General features: G+C 47.4%; 1 protein-coding gene across 3 annotated transcripts; it reads right to left on the minus strand.

The window, feature by feature from the left end:
• Positions 1–522: 522 nt before the first annotated feature.
• On the minus strand, positions 523–24,787 carry LOC120406284 (sulfotransferase 1 family member D1-like). Of its 3 annotated transcripts, XM_039540853.1 has the most exons (8): positions 23,838–24,787; positions 9,790–9,952; positions 7,942–8,067; positions 6,728–6,825; positions 4,895–5,021; positions 2,806–2,900; positions 2,183–2,363; positions 523–1,367 (listed from the first exon to the last, which is right to left on the minus strand). In XM_039540853.1, exons 2-8 carry the CDS (start codon positions 9,935–9,937, stop codon positions 1,255–1,257), a joined length of 888 nt encoding a protein of 295 aa, XP_039396787.1. In that variant the 5' UTR covers positions 9,938–9,952; positions 23,838–24,787; the 3' UTR covers positions 523–1,254. The 3 variants fall into 3 exon arrangements, with proteins under 3 accessions (XP_039396787.1, XP_039396788.1, XP_039396789.1); XM_039540854.1 differs by lacking the exon at positions 9,790–9,952; XM_039540855.1 differs by lacking the exons at positions 9,790–9,952; positions 23,838–24,787 and adding an exon at positions 8,529–8,986.
• Between the last annotated feature and the right edge of the window lie 215 nt (positions 24,788–25,002).

Genomic DNA, 25,002 nt, shown 5'->3' on the forward strand with positions numbered 1-25,002 from the left:
TAACAGCTGTTTGGCAGCGCTTAGGACTTTTGAACTAAAGGACGAGGGTTAATATTCTAAGGCTGTCCCCTGCTGTAACACTGTTTAGTACTGGTCCACCCAATGTTGGTGCACAGTTCAATTATTTGATGTTAGTACATTTCAGTTATTCTTGAAATTAAAAAGTTCTATAAGCTGAGAGGAAACCATTTTTTAAAAATTGCTTATATAGGGCATTTATAAATACTGACATACAGATCCTAGCATGCAAATTTGTCATCCTATATGACAGGGATAAATCATGCATGCAAATTGTGCAATAAAAAACAAGGTATTCAAAAGTTTAACAAATGGAGGGGGGACGCTGAAGACACTCTTCACCTGGAGCGCCATATGGTCTAGGGATGCCCCTTTTCTGGGCCACCCCCATGGCCGTGTGGCAGGTCATGTTACAAAACCATGGGGAAGTCACATCGCCCAGGCTACCTGCCTCCAGACATTATGGGGGTTCACTGACAATGTCAAATGTAGTAGAAAGCAAACTCAGATTGACAGCCTTTAATCCGTGTGTGTGTGAGTGTGCTCACAGGCAGGCACATTTGACATACATATGCAGTTTGAATGAAAGACTCTTTTGGAGGGCATCACTTAATATCTAGCTCTTCCAGTGCTTTTCCTCTCAAAGCACCTAACGGTCTACACATCAGCTTTGGCACAGCTAGACTTTCTGGAACCTGGTGGTTTGAGTCACAGCAGGCTCAGCTCAGCTTTTCAGGTTTAGCAGACAAACTCGGTACCATGTAGTTTACTGTGTAGGGCCTTGTACATGAGACCTTAAAAACTGAGGCCAAGATTCCCAAAGATAGCTTGCTGTTGTTTGCTAATGATAGTGGCTGCATAATCACTCTGGTGGAGTAACCTCAGTATTGCCATCTCCTGTGATTTTACCACAAGACACATGATGTTTAGTGGGTTTTCTTCAAGCCCCAGCCCCTGGAGTCATGTGGTTATTTGAGAATCTCAGCACACAACAGCTGAAACCATCACTGATCCTAGTGACAGTCCAGAGGGGTGGGGCTTGAAGTCCCATCTGCATTATCCAAATGGCAGTTATGGAACTGAAGACCCCACAAAAATAGAAACATATGGAAAAAATCATATCTAAAGTAGTTAACAGTTGCTGTTCGCTTTGGTGCCCCCATTTAATTTCAGTTTCTCCCTTGTCCAAGCCAACTAAACACCTAAGCCAGATGGGGGAAGGAAGCTACTGCTGCATCAGATCTCCGTTCGGAACTGCAGTGTCGATCCCTTCATCTTCTCTTTATAATCTGAGTCAAATGCCTCATTCTGGGCCACGGTGAAGTGATTCTTCCAGTCGCCCGCAATACCTGGAGGAGAAAACCAGGAATCACTGAGTGAAATTCTGTGGCCTGTGCTATGCAGGAGTTCAGACTAGATGATCACCATAATGGTCCCTTCTGGCCTATAAATCTGTGAAAACAAAGGAATGATTCACTCTATAGTCTACTTTCCCTCTTCTGTCTCTTGCCTCTTTCAGAGATCTCACGAGGGCTTGGTTAAATGGTGACAATTTTTCACCCTAATTCCCCATTAGTTCCATTTCTCCTTGAGCAGTGTTTTTCCTAGGCAGCTCCATCATTAGCCAGGTTTGGCTGGTAAAGAATAAAACTTGGATCCTGAGATTTTCCCCACCTATGGAAGCAGAACTAGTGGCTGGTTTTTCCTCAGATTATAGCTGTTATTGGCCCTGCTTCCATGTTACCAGTGTGAAAGTAGAATGAATTATATTGTAAAAATAAGAATGGATTAAAGAAATGTTGTATGTACCTTTAAGCAGAAATAAGAAATGTTGAAATACAGGTGCCAGGAAAAGAAACATTAGGCATAAACAATGGTGCTAATGGCGAAACATTAACAGAAGATGGGTAATAGTTAGTAAGGAAATAAGCTATGCATGCCTAGCCCAGGTAAACTTATCTGATTCTGCTCCCTTTGTTATCTTGTTACGTTCTCACCCTTTATCTGTATAAATAAGATAGTTTGTGTCTTGCATGGTGCTCACATTATCTGGGTGTTATTAGCAGAGCGCTGTGCTAATAAAACAGAGTGGTCTGACAAACTGTGAGTCCTGAGTCTAACTTTGACACCAGCCATTCCTCCTTTCTTGTCAGGGGGCTCTCACCTTTTCTCATAAAGGGAGACACACTGTGATCCATATGAGCTTTTGATACCATCTTATAATTGGCAGTGGGGTTCTTCTGCATCTCCTGGAATGAGGTGTGATGGAGGATTTTATTCACCACATCCTCCTTCAAGTCCTTTCCCAGAAACTGTAACACCTTTTGTATTTCACGTTTAGGATCCTAGAAAGAAAGACACTTTGTCAGATGCCATACAGAATGATGTGGAAACTATTAAAAGGTGCTGGTACAATGTCACTTTTTCAGCCCAGGTGGTGGGGACTGGGGACAGCGAGAATGGAGGGGTTTGGCCTTTCCTTTCAAAGGGAGATCCCTTGTGTGATATTATTAGGAATCACCAGATAGCACTATTGCAAATTATATTGGCTAGTTCTGTTTATTTGAATGTACAGGAGTTGGATCTTGGAGACATGCCTATTGTCAGCTGTGATGTAACTCTTTTCAGAACTTGAGCATATTACCTGTGAAGCCTGATCCCTTTGCCTGATTCTCTTGCTCTCTGAATAAGTATTGTTGATAGGCATAGCTGCTTCCTACTTGTTATACTCATGCAAACAAACAACGCATGTGGGGCCAATGAGTTTATATTCTTTCTCTCCCTCACCTCTTTCATGTCCTCATAGAACAGGTACAGAATCGGCTTGTCCTTTCTCTTCTCCCACCAGCCTTTCACATGATCATACCAAGGTCCAAACGCAACTAAAGCAAAGAGAGGAGTAGAAGAGAAGGGAAACATTCACATTTAATATGGATTCACTGTGATATCAGCAAAGAAGTCAGGTTAAATAGTGAATATTTTGGGTGACTCAAAAAAACCCCATAATGGCACAATCATACCAGGATAATGGGTTGATAGGGAAATAAGGGGGTGCTGGATGACACCCCTTTTGACACAACTCATTCCCGTCCCCCCTCCAGGAATGGATAATTTGAGACTTTAGCTAGGCAAGCTGACTGCCTGAGCATCTAAGGCCTGGTCTACACTACGGAGTTAGGTCGAATTTAGCCACGTTAGGTCGATTTAAAAATGAATGTGTCCACACAACCAACCCCATTTTGTCGACCTAAAGGGCTCTTAAAATCGACTTCTGTACTCCTCCCCAGTGAGGGGAGTAGCACTAAAATCGACTTTGCTGGGTCGAATTTGGGGTAGTGCGGATGCAAATGGATGGTATTGGCCTCCGGGAGCTATCCCAGAGTGCTCCATTGTGACAGCTCTGGACAGCACTTTGAACTCCATTGCACTAGCCAGGTACACAGGAAAAGCCCCGGGAACTTTTGAATTTCATTTCCTGTTTGGTCAGCGTGGCGAGCTCAGCAGTACAGGTGACCATGCAGTCCCCCCAGAATCGTAGAGCGTAGAATGTTTCTACGCTCCCCCTATCATCTCCGTCCCTGAGGTTATCGCAGATTAGAAGGTGAAAAAAACTCACTCGCAATGCTCATGCGAGCTCATGCAGTCCTCCTGCACTGATAGGGCCCAGCTTAATGCATGGAGGCCTTCAGTGGCAGAGGCCAGGAAAGAATTAAGTGAGCACAAAGAGCGGAGGCAGGACATGATGCTGAGGCTAATGGGGGAGCAAACGGACATGATGAAGCATCTGTTGGAGCTGCAGGAAAGCCAACAAGAGCAGAGACCCCCACTGCATCCATTGTCTAACCGCCTGCCCTCCTTCCCATGTTCCATAGCCGCCTCACCCAGACGCCCAAGAACGCGGGGGGGAGGGGAGGCTCCGGGCACCCAGCCACTCCACTGCAGAGGATGGCCCAAGCAACAGAAGGCTGTCATTCAAGCAGTTTGATTTTTAGTGTGGCTACAATAAGCAATGTGGCCTTGTCCTTCCCTCCTCCCACACCCCACCGGGGCTATCTTGTCTGTTATCTCTTTTTTTTTTAATTAAGAAAGAACATATGGTTTCAAAACAATAGTTACTTTATTTCAAAGTGAGGAGGGTGGTTGGCTTACAGGGAATTAAAATCAACAAAGGGGGCAGGTTTGCATCAAGGAGAAACACACACAACTGTCACACTGAAGCCTGGCCATTCATGAAACTGGTTTTCAAAGCCTCTCTGATGCGCAGCGTGCCTGGCTGTGCTCTTCTAATCGCCCTGGTGTCTGGCGCGAAACGATTGTCTGTTGTTGCTTTTACGGAGGGAGGGGCGACTGACGACATGTACCCAAAACCACCCGCGACAATGTTTTTGCCCCATCAGGCATTGGGAGCTTAACCCAGAATTCCAGTGGGTGGCAGAGACTGCGGGAACTGTGGGATAGCTACCCACAGTGCATTGCTCTGTAAGTCGACGCTAGCCATGGTAGTGAGGACGCACTCCGCCAACTTAATGCACTTAGTGTGGACAGACACAATAGACTGTATAAAATAGATTTCTAAAAATCGACCTAATTTCATAGTGTAGACATACCCTTAGAGATGTTCTAGGTGATCCTGTTCTTGTTTCTGGACCAGAAACCAAGAAGTGGAGGTTGATGGGAGATGTGTTAATGTTCTTTTATCTTGCCCTGTAGGGGCTTCTGTCTAACTGAAATTTGGATACACTCATGGGAAGAGATTCTCATGTGGTATAATAAAGTATCTTTAGAGCAGCTGAGGATCTGCTCCATAGTTCTTGGCTTAGCAGTGTCACAGCCTGTGAGCTCAGTGTTGTAGGGAGACTCTAGCTTCAAGTTTTACCTTCCCCAGTTACAAACTTCTCCAGGAATTCATCCCAGGTGCCAGGCTCTGGATGCATCTTTGCCATTTGGTAGAAATGGTAATAAGAGACAGCCACATCCTTGGCATTTCGGGCAACATAGATGATCTGTGGAGAAGAGAAGGATGTTTACCATGATCAATCGAGTCAATGTTAGAGTAACAAAACTGATTGAAAAACAAGAAAATAAATTTGCAAAAATATTTTCAGATTTCTCCCCACCCATATTTTCATTGAAATCTGACATATTTTCAATTCTAAACATTTCAGTTAGCTCTGACATTGGCCAAAAAAAGAGAGGGGTGGGGAGATTTATGAACACTGTGTCTATTTTTCCATCAATTTTCCAACCAAACTTCCAAAAAAAATGTGACCAGTTTTTACAAGTGTTTAAGGCACTTCAGCTGTTTGTAGGTCTCTCACCAGAGTCACTGTAAATCTCATTGGACAAATCACTCTAAGAGCAATCCCTTTCAGGCTTAGTCATGGCATTAAAAGGAAAATCCCTCCAAATCGTGAAAAAAATGAACTGCTCAGAACCAAAGGGGCGTGGCAGAAATTCACAAGGTCACAGTCAACTGATGGGGACTGGCAGAGTAGGCAACACTATTGTTCCTCAGCTATACCGAAGCTTTCACCCAGGGAAGTCACAGCACTTTACAGCCTTGAGTAATGTAGTGTTTTGCAGATGGGGAAACTGAGGTACAGGGAGGTACACTAAGCAGGAGTGGCAGAATTGTGACTAGTACCCAGTAGGCCTAATGGCTACTCTTGTTCTTTAACCATAACTGCTGCCTCCCCCATCAATGCAAAGAATCAAGCTGGAGGGGAGAGAGAAAGAGACTGAGTCCAACAATCAGAATTTCCTTCACAGCTGCCTAGAAAAGAGCACCCTGCTCTCAGGGGGGAAATCCTAGCCCCACTGAAGTCAATGTGGGGCCAGGATTTCACCCTCCGGGTATGTTTACAACTGGAGGTGTGATTGCAGCCCGCAGAAGATATACCTGTTCTAGCTTTAATCTAGCTAACACAGCTAAAAATAGCAGGGAGGACACCGGGACATGGGCTTCAGCACGGCCTGTACATGCATGCCGGGGATCCTGAGGATGTACTCACATTTCTAGCCTGCACCCCCATGTCCTCTCTGCTATTCTTAGCCATGCTAGCTAGATTAAAGCTAGAGTGAGTAGGCCAACCTGTGCTTCAAATCACTCCTTTGGTTGCAGGGTAGACATACCTTAAGTCCCTGCTATAACCTGGCCCTGGAATCCTCCTCTCCAGCACTGCTGAGGGTATCAAATATGTCTGCAAAGTGCATGGATTGTTGAAATTCAGGGATGATATCTCAGTCAAATTAGGCTCATTTGAGTGATGCATTGTTTGACCATCAGTACTTAGGATGGTGGTTGGATTTAGTCACTGAGAATCTTTGTGTGTGTTTAAAAAAAAAACTAAACACACAGTAGCACTAGAATCCTATGGAAACTCCAGCTTAATCCATTAGTGTATTAATTTCCAGTGGCAAATCTCAGATAGAAGGCTGCTCATATGGAGAAGGCACTGCCTGAGATCTAAGTTCAGCTGCCGGATCTCTCACAGGTTCATTATGTGATCTTGGGCAAGTCACTTAATCTCTCCATTCCTTAGTCCCCCATCTGTAAAACGGGTATAGTAGTGCTTCCTTTGTCTATTTATATTGCAAACTCTGCAGGGCAGGAATTTTCTCTTGCATGTGTATTCACAGAGTGTAGCGCAATGGGATGTCCATCTTGGTTGGAGCCTCTGCTACCGCAATGCAAAGAAATAATAACCACCTTGCAGTTGTTTTCCCAGAAGGAGTCAGGAAGGAGTTGAACAGGAAGATGGGTCTTTACTAATCGGGGAGAGGGCATTTTAGCCAGCTGTGCGACACCTAAAAAATACAAAAGGGATTAAAGGAAAAAACAGGACTATTACAGCTTTGATCGTAAACTGTTTATACTCAGAGGGCCATTGTTACGAAGAGAGGAATTGGGCCCGCAGCCACTAATAATCCTGAGCTGCCATTCTGTCTCTCTCTACTGGATGAAGTCCAGATAGATGTGGATAAGGATAGAAGTAGATTTAAGCAACTAAAGAACCATACATTGGTTCTGAAAGTGAAGCTGGTGAAATCTCCCTCACTGCTGGGTAGGCAAGTTGTGTGCACATCTGGCAGAGTTTCCACAGGGGGTAGTTTTCAGGAAGTGAGACTAGATCATCTAATCAGCCTTGTGCATCTCTAACTTTTCTGATTCTAGTGAAATGTACTTATGTGAAGCTGTATGAGAAATCTTCTGTCCCCCACCCCCATCTTTTAATGGGGTGTGACTATAGCTCTGTAAAAACATAGTAGCACATCTTAAAAATGTCAGGGTGTGAACATATAATATTCTATACCCCTTTTAGGGCCAGATTTTCAAAAGAGCTCAGCACCTAACAACTCCTCTTGCAAACAGCGGAAAACTTAACTTTAGGGTGGGATTTTCAAAAGAAAATATGAGAGTTAGGTGCTCAACCTCTGTTGACCATAACTGGGAATTTGGCACCTAATTCCTATAAACTTTTGAAAATCCCACCTTAATCCATTTTTGTATTAAGTTATTTTTAAAACATTTCAGTTCATATTTAAGTTCCTTGTGCACAGGATCCTAATGCCATTGACAGTTTGCACTTATATAGGGTCAGATCCAGTGGGAATCTTTCCACTGACTTCAGTGCACTGTGGATCAGATTCAGAGTGCCTTTCATTCCAAAGAACTCAGAGTGCTTTAGAAACAGTAAAGGCTAAATTCTATCCTCAGATCTATACGTGCATCTCCCAGCACAGTCAAGGAGATTTGCTTGTATATATCTGAGGACAGAATTTGGCGCCAGTTAACCAACCCTCCCAACAGGTAAGTATATATCCTCATATTCAGTTTTGGGCAACACAATTCCTAAAGGGAGGGTTGTCAAAGCTGCAGCTCCGATCTCTCCGGGAGCCTGCCTGCAGTGTGCGAATCTTTACCATTTGAAATTCCTGGGATGATCAGCTCCATGAAAGGGACCCGAACGTAAATCGCATCCCGTTTACACTTCTCTGCGTCACCGTTGTTATAGATCATGTCCACAATTTCACTGATCCAGGTTGTGCCTGGAAATATAAAGCAACCTCACTAAATACTCTTCTAGCATGCAGTAGGCAGGTCATAAGCACGGAGTCAGATCCTCTCCTGGTGTAAATTGAAGACAATGGAGTTATGCCAATTTACACCAGATGACGATCCCTTCTAGCCTCTGGCCTTTAGCAACAGACTGAGGGTGGTGAAATCAGTGCTCCTGGGCTTTCTTGGCCTGCGCTTGAATATGTGATGTCAGTAACAAAGTGACTCAAAGGGCCTATCATCATGGAAGTCCAATATCAACAAACTTGATATAACATCACAATGTTTCTGCTACTGCCTGAAGACCCAGTGCAAATTTCCCACTAGGCTTGTGGGAAATAAATTACTCACAAATGGAGGTGTGAATTGATAGAATCCTGCCACCCTTCAGCGCTGAGCCTATGTTGAGGGCAAAAAGCCACTTCATCCATCCTGTGAAAGAAGAACTCACCCCCGGCTCATGTTGGTCAGAATCAAGTTGACAATTTTCCTTCCTGAACACTGAGTAAGGGCATTCCAGTGTTAGCCCACAAAGTCTATGGCATTCAGCAACCGGAGAGTCTATGGTAAATGATGGTAAGAGAGCAACATGGAAGGAATATTTTGCCACTTTTTGAACACATACCTGTTAGGACAAAGGGGGTTGTGGTCTTATTCTCTTTCTATGCACAGCATTGTCCCAGGGCATGGCTTCTCCCCAGCTTCCAAACACTCCCTGCCCTGCCCAGTCACCTTAGAGAAGGCTTATTCGCATAACACAGGCAAGAAGAGCAACAGAAAACAGTCTGGCACTTCTCCTCCTGGTAGTTCCCCACTGAGTTCTAATCAGCTCTGCTCCCTTCCTGGAGCAGTAGGCTCAGCGCTGCTTTCCTCAGCACCTAGCCCTTTGCTCCAGGGACCCACTGCAGGAGTTAGCTCTACTCCACCATGGCTTCCCTTCCCCAGGCACAGCCTATCCCACCCACTTCCTTCACCTCTTATTTCCTGCTCTCTGGCAGCCCTTTATAGGCCCAGGAGTAGCCCAGCCCCCTTTAATTGGATGGATTGGGCTCACGTGCTCTGATGCAGAAGAGCTGGGCCCAGTTCTACTCACAGGGACCAGCTACTGAGCCAATTTCTGGCTGTAAATCTACTACATTCCTAAGAACACAAGAACGGCCATACTGGGTCAGACCAATGGTCCGCCTAGCCCAGTGTCCTGTCTTCTGACAGTGGCCAATGCCAGGTGCCCCAAAGGGAATGAACAGAACAGGCAATCATTGAGTGATCCATCCCCTGTTGTCCACCCCCCAGCTTTAGCAGTCAGAGACTAGAGACACCCAGAGCATGGGGGTTGCATCCCTGACCACCTTGGCTAATAGCCACTGATGGACCTGTACTCCATGAACTTATCTCGTTCTTTTTTGAATCCCATTATAGTTTTGGCCTGGTAGGCTTCTTAGCTTCTTCCCTACATGACAAGGTCAAGTAAAACCCATGTATACTGCAGTGTTTTGAATAGGGTTCTTCAATAAAAAGGGATCACGAAGGCACAGATGGAGGAGGCTTTGAGTAAGAGATTTCTATACCTAACTGAGGAATTGATAAAGGGGTTATGATGTGAATGTGGCATATATGTAGTATAAGAGTTGGGCAGTAGCCTCCATTTCTGCCCTGGGTTTGTGCCTTTTAGCTGCATAAGAAGAATCTCCTAATAGATCAGTGGCACTCACCTGATTTCGGGTAGGTGGAAATGAGAAGGTCATCTGGCCTCGCTTGGAATGATTCCACCTGGGCCCATTCTTCAACAATACTCCAGAATAGGGGAACACCACAGACCATTTCTAATTTCCTCCTTAATACACTTTCATCATTTTCCATCCTGGTAATGCTAGGCTAAAGGAAGAGAAAAGAATGTAAATGGAAGTGGTCTGCTCCCATTAAAAAGTGCTGGGAACCCTCTCTTCCACTTAGCATTTATTTTGCACAGTGGAGTTTGGGATACTTGTCAATATTAAATTGCTAGTGATAACCCGAGCAACATTCCTGCTTGTGTAATAGTTTTAGGGCTTGTGTGCAATGTTGAATGTTGCCACTAGAAGGTGACGTGGCAAATAGACTTAAGCCTATCCCTAGAAGAGGGAAGCACAATTTACATATTCATTGGGCCAGATCCCCAGCTGGTTTAAATTGGCATAAAGTCAATGGGGCTCTACTGTACGCTACTGAAGAGCTGGTCCATAAAGTCCTGAATGTTAGAAGAGTTCTATCCTAATTCTCAGCAGCAGAAGTAGCCATGCTCTCAGCTGAAGGAAGGAACAAGATGAGAGTAGTGGGGACAGGGGGGAAAAAATGAAGCAAGTTGTAGAATTTTGAACCGATTGCAAATATTATTGAGAAGGCAGGAAAACAGCACTCAGAACACTACAGTAAATGACTATAATGGGAACCAACATTTTGATTCTAGCCAGAACATTAATGGGAATTTATGCATGCTCCAAGAAGAAAAACAACAATAACGATACCTAGCATTTTCATTTATAAAAGGCCAGATTCTGCCACCTACTCGACATGAGTAAGAGGGTCAGATTGTGATCCCTCATCTTTAGCAATATATATCTAATTCTTTATTTGAATGAATTGTCTCCGTTTAGATCCTATAAAATAGCCTAAGTTACTACATATAGCCCAGACTTGTATATTTGCACTTTTTTAAAACACAGCTTGATTGTATCTAATTTTCAGAACAAATTTTGTTTGATGAGAGCTATGATCCTGGCCAATTATTCCCACACACAATACAAATACATTAAAGACGTTCAGGCACTCAGATCCTATGGAAATGTTGTGGGGCATGTAAGTCTGATTGACAGATAAATAGGCAGGTAGATTGGATACTTGAAATCCTCACAAAACGTCACGAGCCATGATAGAAATGATTATTATTAAGATTAGATCTTCAGCTGGTGCTAGTGTAAGTGCTGATTTAAACCAGCTGAGGATGTGGGCCTTGTACTCTTTTTCCTACATAAAAAATAATGCAAAAATCAACCCCCTGACTCAGCGATGAACAGCTGGGTGAATGCCATTAAGCTAGCTGCAGGTCATGCTGCACTATATGACAATGGTTTTACTTAAGGTATATTGAAAGAGGCATCCATTACATAAACAGAAAGATTATCACCGCAGAAATGTATAGTAAAGAACAAAATTGTCAGACACATAGATGAACATAACTTGTTGGGGGAAGAGTCAACATGATTTTTGTAAAGGGAAATCGTGCCCCACCAATCTATTTGAATTATTTGAGGGGGTCAGCAAGCATGTGGACAAGGGGGATCCAGTGGATATAGCATATTTAGATTTTCAGAAAGCCTTTGACAAGGTCCCTCACCAAAGGCTATTAAGCAAAGTAAGCTGCCATGGGATAAAAGGGAAGGTCCTCTCCTAAGTTCTCTCTAAGCTGTGTGGCCATGCAGCAGGCTACCAAGGGCTGCACAGGTGGGGAGAGGTCCCCTCCCCTGGCCTACCCCAGCCTTACCTTGCCCAGCCAGAGCTGCCACAGCCGGGGAGAAGCGTCCCTCGCCTGGCCCAGCCTATCTGAAACTGCCATGGCCAGGTCCGGGACGGGTCATATGGAGTGGAGAGGAATTAAAACCCCAAGACAAGCAGCGGCAACCCCTGCCCATTGTGCTTCAGCCAACTCATGCGGTGGGTTTAATGAGCAACTGCGAGTTAGCGGGAAGTGCCCGAGCTGCCGCCCCAAGACCCAGCTGCACACCGCGGGATGAAATGCCACACTGCCCTGGGCTCCCCGTGGCTGCTGCCCCCCAGCGTGTCAGGCCTGCCCCTGAGCTCGCCCAACCTTGCGAGTCAGCCGGTGGGATCAGGGATGTTGGTGTCATCAGGCATCTGTATTAGGCCTGAATGAACCAAAGTTATTCTATGCTTGCCTAGAGGGCCCCCCATGTTAAACTCTAATCGACCTAGCAGGCCAGTAACCGAGAATGGAATGTGCAACAGCTAGCTCAACCCTGATACTGCCAGGAGATAATGATGAGGCCTGCTTGCACCTGGCTAAGGGGGGGCAGAATAACAGATCCAGGAAAGTAAAACAAGGTAACTGTTCACAGAAGAGTTACTAACGAGCTAAAGTGGTTTTTGCCAAGTATGATTTAACCTGCTTAGTGTAATCGCTAGCTGCATAATGTATTTGCTATATGGGAAATGGGGGGGGGGGGGTAAAGGGGGATAAGTAGTGTGGGGGTAATGGGAATGCTTAGCTGAAATCATGTATAAAAAGGGGAAAATGGCTTGTATCTGTGTGCAGGATTTGAGATTGCTATGTCTCCCTTGCACCTTATTTGGGCTCAAATAAACTTTGTCTGCTTCTCCACCTTGGTGTGTTTATTGGAGCGAAGCACACCGGGCAACGAACCACTGTTGCTGCTGCCTCGGGCCCTCTGTGCCGGCAACAGGGAGGCAAAGGCTGATCCCCTGTGTGGCTCGTGAGGCGCGTGTAACCACGCGCGGGCACAGCCGTGAGTGCAATTCCAGTGGCTGATGCCGCCAAGGGTGGTTTTACCCCTCCTGTGGGAGCTGGGGAGCTTGAACCCACCCATGAGCACCTCCCCCAGGGAGCACAGGGGGCGGAAGGCAGAGCCCCACCCCACCCTGTGCAAAGCTGCCCACTAGGCCAGCAGCCTGTGAAGCTGGAGGTGCCCACAGTGGTGTGGGGAGGCTGTGTTGGGGGGTGCCCCACAGGCAGCCTCGTACCCTGAACTTTTCTGAGCTGGAGGGGCTGCGGGGAGCGGAGCTGCTTGTGACCGTGGGCTGGGACAGCGGTGCTATTTCCCCAGCCCTGCACAGAGAGGCACCCCAACCCAGCCCCGCCAGAGCTGCCGTGGCCAGGGAGAAGCCCCTCCCCCAGCCCAAGCTGCTGCAGTGAGAGAGAGCTAGGGGGCCCTTTCTCCCCACAGCAGCCCTGGGGCAGCTTGCACCCCAAACCCCTCATCCTTGGCCCCACCCCAGAGCCTTCATCCCCAGCTGTAGCCCTCACCACCATTAGGGGTATGGAATGGCTTCCGTATGAGAAGAGATTAAAAAGACTGGGACTTCTTAGCATGGAAAAGAGACAACTAAGGGGGGATATGATGGAGGTCTATAAAATCATGACTGGTGTGGAGAAAGTAAATAAGGAGCGTTATTTACTCCTCATAACACAAGAATCAGGGGTCACCAAATGAAATTATTAGGCAGCAGGTTTAAAACAAACAAAAGGAAGTATTTTTCACACAGTGCACAGTCAACCTGTGGAACTCCTTGCCAGAGGATGTTGTGAAGGCCAAGGGTTCAAAAAAGAACTAGATAAGTTCATGGAGGATAGGTCCATCAATGGCTATTGGCCAGGATGGGCAGGGATGGCATCCTTAGCCTCCGTTTGCCAGAAGCTGGGAATGGGCGACAGGATGGATCATTTGATGACTGCCTCTTCTGTTCATTCTCTTTGGGGCACCTGGCATTGGCCACTGTCAGAAGACGGGATACTGGGCGAGATGGACCTTTGGTCTGACCCAGTATGGACACTCTTATGTTCTTAAACTGAAAATGCATAAACATTTCTGTGGAAACCACTTCTTTTTTAGTGGACGTTTCATGTAGATTTAAAAATTGTTGTTGCCAGGTGAAACCAACTTGCCTCATTCTGGAATAAATCATTTTATGAGAGCTCATTAAACCTGGGCGGTGTCTTGCATGCAAGAGACTAGCTCTCTCTCAAAATAATGGACTACAATCTCTAAGCACGAGAATGTTCTAGCTTCTGTAGCTGTAAAGCAGACCTTTCACCGAATATGAGGGCTTATCTCTATTAGCAAAGATCACCAGTATATGTGAATCAATGTTAAATTGTTTTATTAAATCAGAGCAAACTCCTAGTGCAGACACATTTAAACTACTTTAAACCATGTTTATACTGGTTCTCTGAATTCAGTAAAATAATCAGATCAAGCTAAACTGCTTTAAAAATGACAAACCAGTTTAACTGCATGTACATTAAAAGTTTGCATTGGTGTAAGTTGATTAGGTTACAAAAGAGCAAAATACCATGTGGAGGTGTGCCCTCTAGATACCTGTATTTTATCCCTTTCACTCTAGCTAACTGATTAACCACCCAAAACAAAGCACAAATTGAGGGGATAGGTGGTTCTGTTATGCCCACACGTCTCAGTGATGCCAATAAGAAAAAACATGTTAAAAGGGGTGGGAAAAGTTGGCACATATCAACATTTATTCTTCCATTTACAGCAGCTCTCCACTCTGCAGTCAATACCAGGAATAGGCAACTATAGATTTTATAAAAATTTCATCTGCCTGGTGTGACAAAGTTCCCCTTCTACCTTGGTGGGTCCTGCGCTTCTTGGCGGATTTGCTCACCTCAGTGATCTTCCCCTCTGGTGGAACCCCCAGTCTGGGTCAACTCCTCCTGTGAATGATCAGGAGTTGGGAGGTTTGGGGGGAACCCAGGCCCGCCCTCTACTCCAGGTTCCAGCCCAGGGCCCTGTGGATTGCAGCTGTCTAAAGTGCCTCTTGTAACAGCTGCATGACAGCTACACCTCCCTGGGCTACTTCCCCATTGCCTCCTCCAAACTCCTTTTTATCCTCACCACAGGTCCTTCCTGCTGGTGTCTGATAATGCTTGATTGTATGATAATTCCTCAATCCTCCAGCAGCACACCCTCTCAGTCCCAGCGCCTTGTGCCTCTTGCTCCCAGCTCCTCACACGCACTTCTCTCCTCTGGCTCCTCCTCCCCTGACTGGGGTGAGCTCCCTTTTTAAACCAGGTGCCCTAATTAGCCTGCCTTGATTGGCTGCAGGTGTTCTAATCAGTGTAGCTATCTCCACTGCCTTCTAGAAAGATCTTAATTGACCCCAGGTGCCCTGATTAGCCTGCCTTGATTAACCTGGAGCAACTGCCATTTGGTTACCACGGTGCTAGGGATTTGTTTAGCCTGGGGCTAACATACGTGTTCCTCAGTACTTTTCTGTAGCCATCCGGCCTTGCCCCATCACATATCCCCCCTCCCTCTGCTCAACACCATAGGGTTGGGCAACTTGGGACGCAAGGCAGTGTGCTCGTGAAAGACCATCAGCATTGCCATGGTGGCATCCAGCCCTGTGCCGTATGCGGAACTGGAATGGTTGGAGGGATAAGAACCACCTGGTGACCCTTGCATTCTTTTCCTTATTTCTCTGCATCCACTGGAGGGGTGCATGGTCCACCACAAGAGTAAATCGCCGGCCCAAGAGATAATAACGCAGTGTCTCCATGGCCCATTTGACAGCAAGGCATTCTCTCTTCACTACTGCATACTTCTGTTCTCTTGGCAGCAGCTTTCTGCTTAGGTAGAGAATCGGGTGTTCTTCATCTCCAATCATTTGTGACAGAACTGCCCCCAACCCCACCTCAGAAGCATCTGTCTGTAAAATAAATTCCTTGGTAAAGTCCAGGGCTATGAGTATGGGGTCATTACAGAGGGCTGTCCGAAGGTCTATGAATGCCCCCTCTGCAGCGTCGGGCCACTTCACCATGTCTGGACCTCGAGCCTTCACCAGGTCCGTCAGAGGACTCGCCCTACAGGCGAAGTGGGGAATAAAACGTCGGTAGTAGCCTACCACGCCTAGGAACGCACGGACCTGCTTCTTTCGGGTCGGCCGGGGCCAGTTTTGAATCGCCTCTAGCTTATTAGTTTGGGGCTTCACTATACCCCTTCCTACAATATATCCCAGGTACCTAGCCTCTGCTAGTCCTATGGCACATTTAGCAGGATTAGCGGTGAAGCCAGCCCACCTTAAGGTGCGTAGTACTGCCTCAACTTTCTCCAAGTGGGTTCCCCAGTCTGGCGTATGGATGATGACATCATCTAGGTATGCAGCTGCATAGCTAGTATGGGGGCGCAGCAGCTTATCCATGAGGCGCTGGAATGTGGCTGAGGCCCCATGTAACCCAAAAGGGAGGACAGTGTACTGGAATAGCCCGTCTGGGGTGGAGAACGCTGTCTTTTCTTTAGCTTCTTTGGTCAGGGGAATCTGCCAATACCCTTTTGTCAGATCCAGTGTAGTCAAGAATCGGGCACTACCCAGTCGGTCAACCAGTTCGTCGATGCGTGGTATGGGGTATGCATCAAATTGGGATACTTCATTCAGTCGGCGAAAGTCACTACAGAATCTCGTGGTACCATCAGGTTTGGGCACTAGAACGATTGGACTGCACCACTGACTGTAGGATTCTTCAATAACGCCTAATTCTAACATTTTCTTTACTTCGGCCTTGATTTCTTCTCTTTTGGCTGCTGGGATTCGGTAGGGTCTCAGTGTTACCTTGGCTCCAGGGATCGTGCGGATATGGTGATAGGTCTCAGTCGTCTGCCCCGGTTTTGTAGAGAACACATCTCGGTTGCGATTAATCATGTCGGCTGCCTCAATCTTTTGGAATGACGTCAAGTCGGGTGATATCTTCACTTGCTCATGTAAGTTATCCTTCTGGGGAAGGGTCTCCTGGGTGACTAAGCATGCCTCTCGATCATGCCAAGGTTTTAGAAGATTAATGTGGTAAATTTGCTCCGGTTTCCTGCGGCCTGGCTGCCGCACCTTATAGTTTACCTCTCCCACGGCTTCAATCACTTCATAGGGTCCCTGCCACTGGGCCAACAGCTTGCTTTCTGCTGTGGGCACCAGGACCATTACTCGATCCCCTGGTTGGAACCGTCAAAGCTTTGCTTGGTGGTTATAATGGGTCCGTTGGGTCTCCTGTGCTTTCTCCAAATGTTCTCGTACAATGGGTGTAACTTGGGCTATCCGATCCCTCATCTGTAGTACATGCTCGACTATGTTCCTTCCGGGATTTGGGTCCTCTTCCCAGGCTTCTCTGGCTATATCCAATATGCCTCGGGGGTGGCGCCCATATAGTAGTTCAAACGGGGAGAAACCTGTGGAGGCTTGTGGAACTTCCCGGATGGCGAACATGAGGTAAGGCAATAGGGTATCCCAGTCTTTCCCATCTATCTCAGCCACCTCTTTCCTGACGTTATCATATCTAGGGTCCTCTGCCTGGTCCCGTCCGAAAGTCTCTCTCCCAGGACTAACCTGCCTGAGCTCCCAGGGGCCAGATTCTGCTTCTTCCAACGGCTCGTCGCCATCACGGCTGGGGCCAGTCTCCGGCTCACCTTCCGTGTTGGTAGTTTCTCTGATGGCTGCTCGTGTCCATCTACCTACTAGTGCGGTCTTCCGGCCCTGGGTCAGGATCCAGGTTCCCAAAGCCTTCGCGGCCTTCCTTTCTTTTTTTGTCTTCCGGGCCTTTTGGGCGGCTGACAATAGATCCTGAGAAAACTCAGAAAACATTGGGGGTTGACATTCCCCCAATGATGAGTCGCTGCCAACAGGGTCTCCACCTCCCTCCAGCCTCTCCGGGGGGAGTAAATTATCAAACCCTGGATAGTCCCTCCCAATAACTACAGGATATGGGAGTTTAGGAACAACGCCCACTGTCGCCTCAATGGGGTTCCCCTGAACCTCTATCTCCACTGGAATGGTGGGGTAATTGCTCATGGCCCCATGCACACACGTCACTGCTACACGTTTGGCTTGCAGCAGCCAAATCAGTGTAGCTATCTCCACTGCCTTCTAGAAAGATCTTATCTGACCCCAGGTGCCCTGATTAGCCTGTCTTGATTAACCTGGAGAAACTGCCATTTGGTTACCACGGTGCTAGGGATTTGTTTAGCCTGGGGCTAACATACCTGTTCCTCAGTACTTTACTGTAGCCATCCGGCCTTGCCCCATCACACTGGCTTTTGAAAATAAAAAGTTACTTTCTGCGTTGGAGATTTTAAAGCCATCAGGGATCATTATGATCACCTAATCTGACTAGCTGCATTACACAGGCCTGAGAATTTCATCCAGTGATTCCTACATCCATCCCAATCACTGATTTTGGAAGCCTCTCTCAGCACTACACAAAAGACCCAGAGAGCCATTATGGCAGCACTCTCCATAGAGAAAATCATAATACATAATACAAAGAGTGTTGAAAAAGTACTGGCCTCTGTCTTTTCAGCCCACTAATACTCAGCAGTGGCTTAAGCTGTTTCAGTAATTAGAGGAGTTTCTAGTTTCCTTTAGAACACTCTTGTTTACTTTGTGGTGTAGGAGGTCATGAGAGATTAGCAAACTCCAGAGACTGACGTTAATAGCTCTGAAAAGGTCTTTGCTGCTGCAAGTTTTCATTAACCCATATTTGTGCCATATTTGCCCGATAACTTGTCACATCACCCACTGTTATGCAGTCAGCCTATACTGATGAGTATGCCTGTAAATAAACCATGTAAGGAAAGGTCCTGCTATCATTAGGGTGACCAGACAGCAAGTGTGAAAAATCGGGACGGGGTGGGGAGTAATAGGAGCCTATATAAGAAAAAGCCCCAAATATTGGGACTGTCCCTATAAAATTGGGACATCTGGTCACCCTAGCTATCATTCACTTGCACATCAGCTTATGCTGCCATGAGAATTCAACAGTTTTCTCTCTGTTTTTGTTTTAAAATCTCAGACTTAACATTGCACTGACATAGATTGTCCCCTCTGGCATTAATAGCCATGACAGGGGAATGTTTACTGAAAATCCTCATGAAGATGAACCCAAATTGCCCCATTGAGGGAGCAAGGTTGCCATCTCCCAGACCTTTCGATTCCACAAGATTCACCTCGATCCTGGGGGGATCTGCAAGAGGCCACGGCCATCTGTACAAAGGCCCCACATTCCTTCTCTTGTTTGTTGGACACCCGAACCCCCTGCCAGTGCCATTGGATTCCCCCTGTGGCTGTGGAAGTTCCCAGGTTCCTGGGACAAGGGCTGCCAAGATAAGTCAATATGGCCTGGAACAGTATTATTTTTTTCAGGCATCTTCTGGGGAGTTGGAGGGTGGATGATATGCATCTCCCTGATTCTACTCCAGCCCTCTCCTCCCCCAGTGTGGATCTTAGAGCCTGCAGTGAGCCCTCTGCAGAGTCTAGGAAGTGCAGGGGGATGGTGCCAGGGAGGATCTGGAGCTCCAGTTACATGTGGAGGAGGGGAGATGCACACACCGGATCTCCATGCAGCTCTCAGCAGGGATGATTCTTACACTAGTCCTACTGTATGTGTTAGGCAGTGGAAGAGTTAACTGAGCTTATGGTTGTTTGGAGACCACAGGTGCCTATGTTAGCCTTGATTGGGAAAACAGGATGGCAGCTGCAGATTGGCTGTCATGATTGTGTCCCCATTAGGGCTTAGCTCTTTTATAATGCGTATTGGCCAAGGCCCTACTTAACTTGCAGAAACTGGGGATTCCGCAATATTAGGCTTCCACCACGATTTTGACAGTGGAAGCCCCCACTGTCAGCCCCATGTTCCCGCTCTCAGCCCCAGGCCCCTGCTCTCAGCCCCGGGTGGCCGATAGTGGAAAATGGCGGAAAAGTAATAATGGACTTTATTATTGCAAATAACAAGGTAATTACTTTTCCACAGCTTGTCTGCAAGTGAGCTGCAATTTTTTGACAAACATCCCACAATTCAAGTAGGGCCTTAGTAATGGCATTTTGTTTAGTTCATTCTTAAACAGAGCAGAGTGAACTCTGTGCCATGAATTGTTTTTCAGCCCGAGCTGGCCTTTTTCTGTTTGGAAGTGAGTCATGAGAAGACTTTGATTTTGACAAATGTATTTATTATCATTATTGCAGTTCTTCCTATGAGCCTCAACTGAGACTGGGGCCCTACGGTTTTAGGTACTCTATGAACAAACAGCTAGAGCCAGCCTCTGCTGTGAGAGCTGACAGTCTACACAGACAAGGGATGGAGAAAGGATGGTGAACTGAGACACGGAGAGAGTAAGTGATGGGCTGACCACGTCACTTCTCTGTGCCTCAGTTTCCCCATCTGTGTAATAAGGATAAAACATACTGACCTCTTTTGTAAAGTGCTTTGAAATCTGCTCATGGAAAGCTGTGGCAGAGCTGGGACATGAAGCCAGGTCTCCTGAGTTTCAGTCCAATGCCTTATCCACAAGAACATGCTGCTTCTCAGATGTGTGTGTTTGTGGAACATTTTGTGTGAACTTCTCCTGGACTAGAGGCCATTTGCAAACTAGGTTTGTTACGTACATTCACTATTCTCAATCATCCCCGTATGACTGGTCCTATGCAGACAGCAGCCCTAACAGCAGCATCTGCCAGCAAAGCTTTGCCCTCACATCTGTGTTCTTTTGCTAGCAGGGGGCAGATCACAGTAAACTGCTGCCTGGAGAGAGTTTTTTATTGCCAAAATGAGTGGGAAAAGCAGGAAGGCAGAGTGAGTCCCCATGCATCAAGAGAATGAGGTGCAGCTTTATGCAGTGAGATTGGAGTCTCTGGAAGAGCGTGTTGATCTGCAAAGGAATGTGCACATCATGGTTTTTCTGACAGAGAAGAGGAGGGCACTAGCGCAATCCCCTGGGAGAAGAGGGAGGAGGAGGAGGACTCCAACAGCCAAGAACAAGGTATGGTGCAGGAGAGGGAATTTTTGATCACTAATCACATGAGCCGTCCATCACATGCTCCCCGCAGAACACTTGAGAGGAAAAAAGCATAAAATGATTGAAATGACTTGGTTTGTCAGCAGGACAAATGGGTGGATTGACTGTGAGTTGATAATTTGACATGTTTATCTGTGGACAAGTTTTAATGATTGTTCAGTACCTGGAGGGGAAGCAGCATAACTGACATTGGTAAACGCTCTAGACTGACTAAAATAACAAAATACACAACCATTCAGAAGAGGAGGGAAAACAGGTACTAAATAAGAAGTTGAACAAGTAACATCCCTGTGATGCTTTCCAAGGATGCCCAGAGTTGTGAGGCCACTCGCTGCTGTCTGCCCTTGGTGTGAGGAAGCGTTGGCTGTGCCTGCTGGGAGTCAGCTCCCCAACTCCATTGACCAGGGGCAACACAAGCCCTCCCCGATAGGCCTTGCAGGCCCTGCTGTCTCTCTACAAGTTAGCAATCAGCACACTCCAGCTCTGAAACCCTCTGAACCTCTTCCCGGCGTCGCCACCTCTGGTCCACTGGACACTAGCAGTATTCACAGATTTGCTGCTTCCAAAGGAACAGTACCCCCAGCTTATCGGTTTCACCTCAGATCCCCGCTCCACTTAACACCCAGCACTGACACATTTATAGTCAAATAAAGTAAAAGTTTATTTAACACAGCATAGCAATCCAAGGCAGGAGGGATCGTTCAGTGGTTTGCGCGTTGGCCTGCTAACCCCAGGGTTGTGAGCTCAATCCTTGAGGGGACCATTTAGGGATCTGGGGCAAAAAAATCTGTCAGGGGGTACTTGGTCCTGCTGTGAAGGCAGGGGACTGGACTCGATGATCTTTCATAGTCCCTTCCCACTCTATGAGATCGGTATAGCTCAGATAAGAGAGAGCAAGTAGAAATATTGGAAACAGATGGTTATGTACAAAACAAAATCATAACATGCCTTTGAGACTTAATTAACAAAATACTCTGATGTCTTGTAGAGTATTGCTCACCCAAAATCTTTACAGAATTTCACAGCCAGGCTGGCTAAGCCCCTTTCATAAGACAAACACAGTTAGCTTGCTTCCTTGATGAAGGAGTCTCTGCGTTTCCTTGTATCCCCCAGATATACTCTAACAATCCTCTGTCTTTAGTCAGAAACAGGACACCCCCTGCTGTTTGTTGTATCCTGTGAATTTCCTCTCTGGTAGTTTTCAAAACCTTTTCTTCTGCCTGGGGCTCAGTATGAAAATAGACCCAAGATTGCCATGAACTGTAAGCCTGACACACATATGACCAGTCAGGAAAATAGGCAATTTGGTACCGCTTGCCTGAAAGGAACTTGCCTGAGTTATGTCACCTCCTGGTGACCTGCTTTAACTTTAAGACCTTAGGAACATAATTTTCAGTATAGATACTTAACTGCTTAAATCTGATCTGTACACACATTTTGCTGTGATTGTGTTAACCAGCGGGCTAGTGGCTCTCAGTAGAGACCTCACATACCCCTTTTGGTGAACTATTTTACGTAATCTGACCCAGGAATTCCCGTAAAAAAAACCCTATGCACTCCTGTGCCCTCTGGCAACTGGCATGCAGAGGTCTCTGGGTCACAAGTCTCTTAATTCAAAATACAGTCAATGGAGCTGAAATGAGTATCATAAACTAAACACAACACAATAATTCCTCTGAAGCAGGGGCGGCTCTAGGCACCAGCAAAACAAGCTGGTGCCTAGGGCGGCAAAAGCTAAAAAGCTCCCATGTCCCCGGGCAGCGGGGGCCGGGGCTGGGCCGCAGCACCGGCGCATGCCTGAGGCCCGGTGCAGGCCAGCCGACCGACCTGCCGCAGGCATGCCGCGGAGGGGCGCTGCGGGCGGCTGCTGGCCCGACCCTCGCGGCATGACCGCGGCGGCAGCTCTGCCGGACCGCCGGACCCGCGCCGCCCGGAGCCGCCGGGAGCCGCGCGCGGAGCGGACGCAGCGGGCTAGCCCAGTCGCTCGCGGTCGGCTCGCGGGCTGTCCGCCCGCCCCTCCATGCGCGTGGGGCGCGGGGCCAAACAGGCCTGCTCTGAAGGCTGCTTTTGACTGGCTTCTATTAAAACTTGTCAGCTCATTGGACCTGCCCATTTAACTGATGATAAACCTACATCCCTATAAACCACGGGGGCAACCTATGGCACGCACACCAAACACGGAATGCAAGACGATTGTGAGTGGCACGCTGCTGCCTGCCGCAGTCCCGGCCCCCAGCCCCACTAACCCCCCCGCCCACCGCTCTCCCCTGCAGGGCAGGAGGCAGCAGCTTAGTCCTGTGGCAGCCAAGCTTCCCCCTCCCCCGCTTCTTCCCCCAGCATGCTGCTTTCCTGCCCCGACCCCTCTCCTTCCCTGCACCGATCAGCTGATGGCCCTTGCGAGGGGGAGGGCGGAGAGTGGCAGCGTGCTCGCTGCTCCGTACAGGCCGCAGAGAGAGGTAGGGACGGGGCCTTGGGGAAGGGGGTGGAACAGGGCACATCCCTTCCAGCCCCCTGCCATGAGCCGCTCAGGGCAGGGGGCTGGGAGCACCCCCACGAGCTGAGCACCTCTGCCCCTCTGCCCTGACCCCCACATACACTCAGCCTTCTGCCCTGCACTCCCTACACCCCCAGGTCCTCTGCCCTGAACCCCCCCACAACCCCAGCCCTCTGCCCTGACCCCTGAACCCCCCCCACAGGCACTTAGCCTTCTGCCCTGCACCTTCCCACACCCCCAGCCCTCTGCCCTGACCCCTGAACCTCCCTCCCCCACTGGTCTGGGGTCCCAGCTGCCAGCCCCTTGCCAGCCGGCGTCCCGGCCACAGGCCCCGCTCAGCCCACTGCTGGCCTAGGTGAACAGAACCCCAGGCTAGCAGCGAGCTGAGCAGGCTGGCGGCGTAAGATCAGCATTTTAATTTAATTTTAAATGAAGCTTCTTAAACATTTTGAAAACCTTGTTTACTTTATATTATATAACTCAACTATTATTGTATGTACACTTACAGAAAGAGACCTTCTAAAAATGTTAAAATGTATTACTGGCAGGCAAAACCTTGAATTAGAGTGAATAAATGAACACTCAGCATACCACTTCTGAAAGGCTGCCGACCCCTGCTATAAACCTTACTCACTGATTTGAAGTTAAGGACCCCCTTGTGCCGTAAAGCTGGGGAACTTACTGTGTATTCAGTTTGGTTGTTGTAGGCTTTTTCGCTGATCAGAGCCTAGGATCCCTTCTGGGCTCTAGCAGTTTTCGTCCTTCAGTTGCTTTCTAAGATCAGCTGTATTCCTTTCCTCTTCCCCAGTGCTATGTTACAGGATTTGCCTTCTGAGAGGCGGAGTCTGGCTCCCTGGATTTTATTTCCAGGAAGTGGAGATCAAGATCTTTTGGTTAGAGTTCAGAGTACAAAGCTGGATGTGTGATCAACTTGGAAGCCTGAAGGCAAAAGCTACCTGAGTGCAAGAGCTACTGCTCAGAAAGGGATCCCAGCCTCCCATCAACTTAATAAAAACCTACAACTAAACTGCCCCTCCGTTCTTCAGCTTTGCAATACAATCGAGATTCTGAACATTAACTCAGAGACTGGCAGTTAGTAACTAACTTTGTTCTCTATTAAAAGAATAATTTTTAAGGTGATCATTATACCACAGAATAAGAAGGAAAGTCTCAAGAATAGGATCGAAATGGACAATAGTTCAAAAAGAGAGACAAGGTGGGGGAGGTAATATCTTTTATTGGACCAACTTCTGCTGGGGAGAGAGACAAGCTTTCGAGATTAGATAGAGCTCTTCTTCAGGTCTCATCTCTGTCTCTCTCACCAATAGAAGTTGGTCCAGTAAAAGATGTTACATCACCTATCTTGTATCTCTAATACCCCGGGACCAACATGGCTACAACAGCACTGCATACAACAATGGTTTCCAAAGGCACTTGGCAATTTTATAAGTTCGTATAACCAAGAGACATGATGAATATCTGTTTTTAAAGTGGAGTTACTGTACTTTGTTATTGCTTGCATTGAAAGGGCAATGAGGAATTAGATTAATAATATTTAGTTTTTACTGAGCACATCCATGGGTCTCAAAGTGCCTTACAAAAGAGGGTGAGTGGGTGGGATTTTCAAAAGTGCCTCAGGCTATGGCTACACTTGCACTTCAAAGCGCTGCTGCGGGAGCGCTGCCACGGCAGCGCTTTGAAGCACTAAGTGTAGTCAAAGCGCCAGCGCTGGGAGAGAGCTCTCCCAGCGCTGTCCGTACTCCACCTCCCTGTGGGGAATAACGTACAGCGCTGGGAGCCGCGCTCCCAGCGCTGGGGCTTTGACCACACTGGCGCTTTGCAGCGCT

Source organism: Mauremys reevesii, linkage group 5 (genome assembly GCF_016161935.1).
Source record: "Mauremys reevesii isolate NIE-2019 linkage group 5, ASM1616193v1, whole genome shotgun sequence".
Taxonomy (NCBI): domain Eukaryota; kingdom Metazoa; phylum Chordata; order Testudines; family Geoemydidae; genus Mauremys; species Mauremys reevesii.

Bases quoted from the DNA above. Each gene is read 5' to 3' on its own strand.
- LOC120406284 (XM_039540853.1), bottom strand. From the start codon at position 9,937: ATGGAAAATGATGAAAGTGTATTAAGGAGGAAATTAGAAATGGTCTGT. The intron at 8,068-9,789 runs GTGAGTGCCACT...TTATATTTCCAG, and splicing joins TTCCACCTACCCGAAATCAG to GCACAACCTGGATCAGTGAA. The intron at 6,826-7,941 runs GTAAAGATTCGC...TGTATTTTTTAG, and splicing joins CATCCCAGGAATTTCAAATG to GTGTCGCACAGCTGGCTAAA.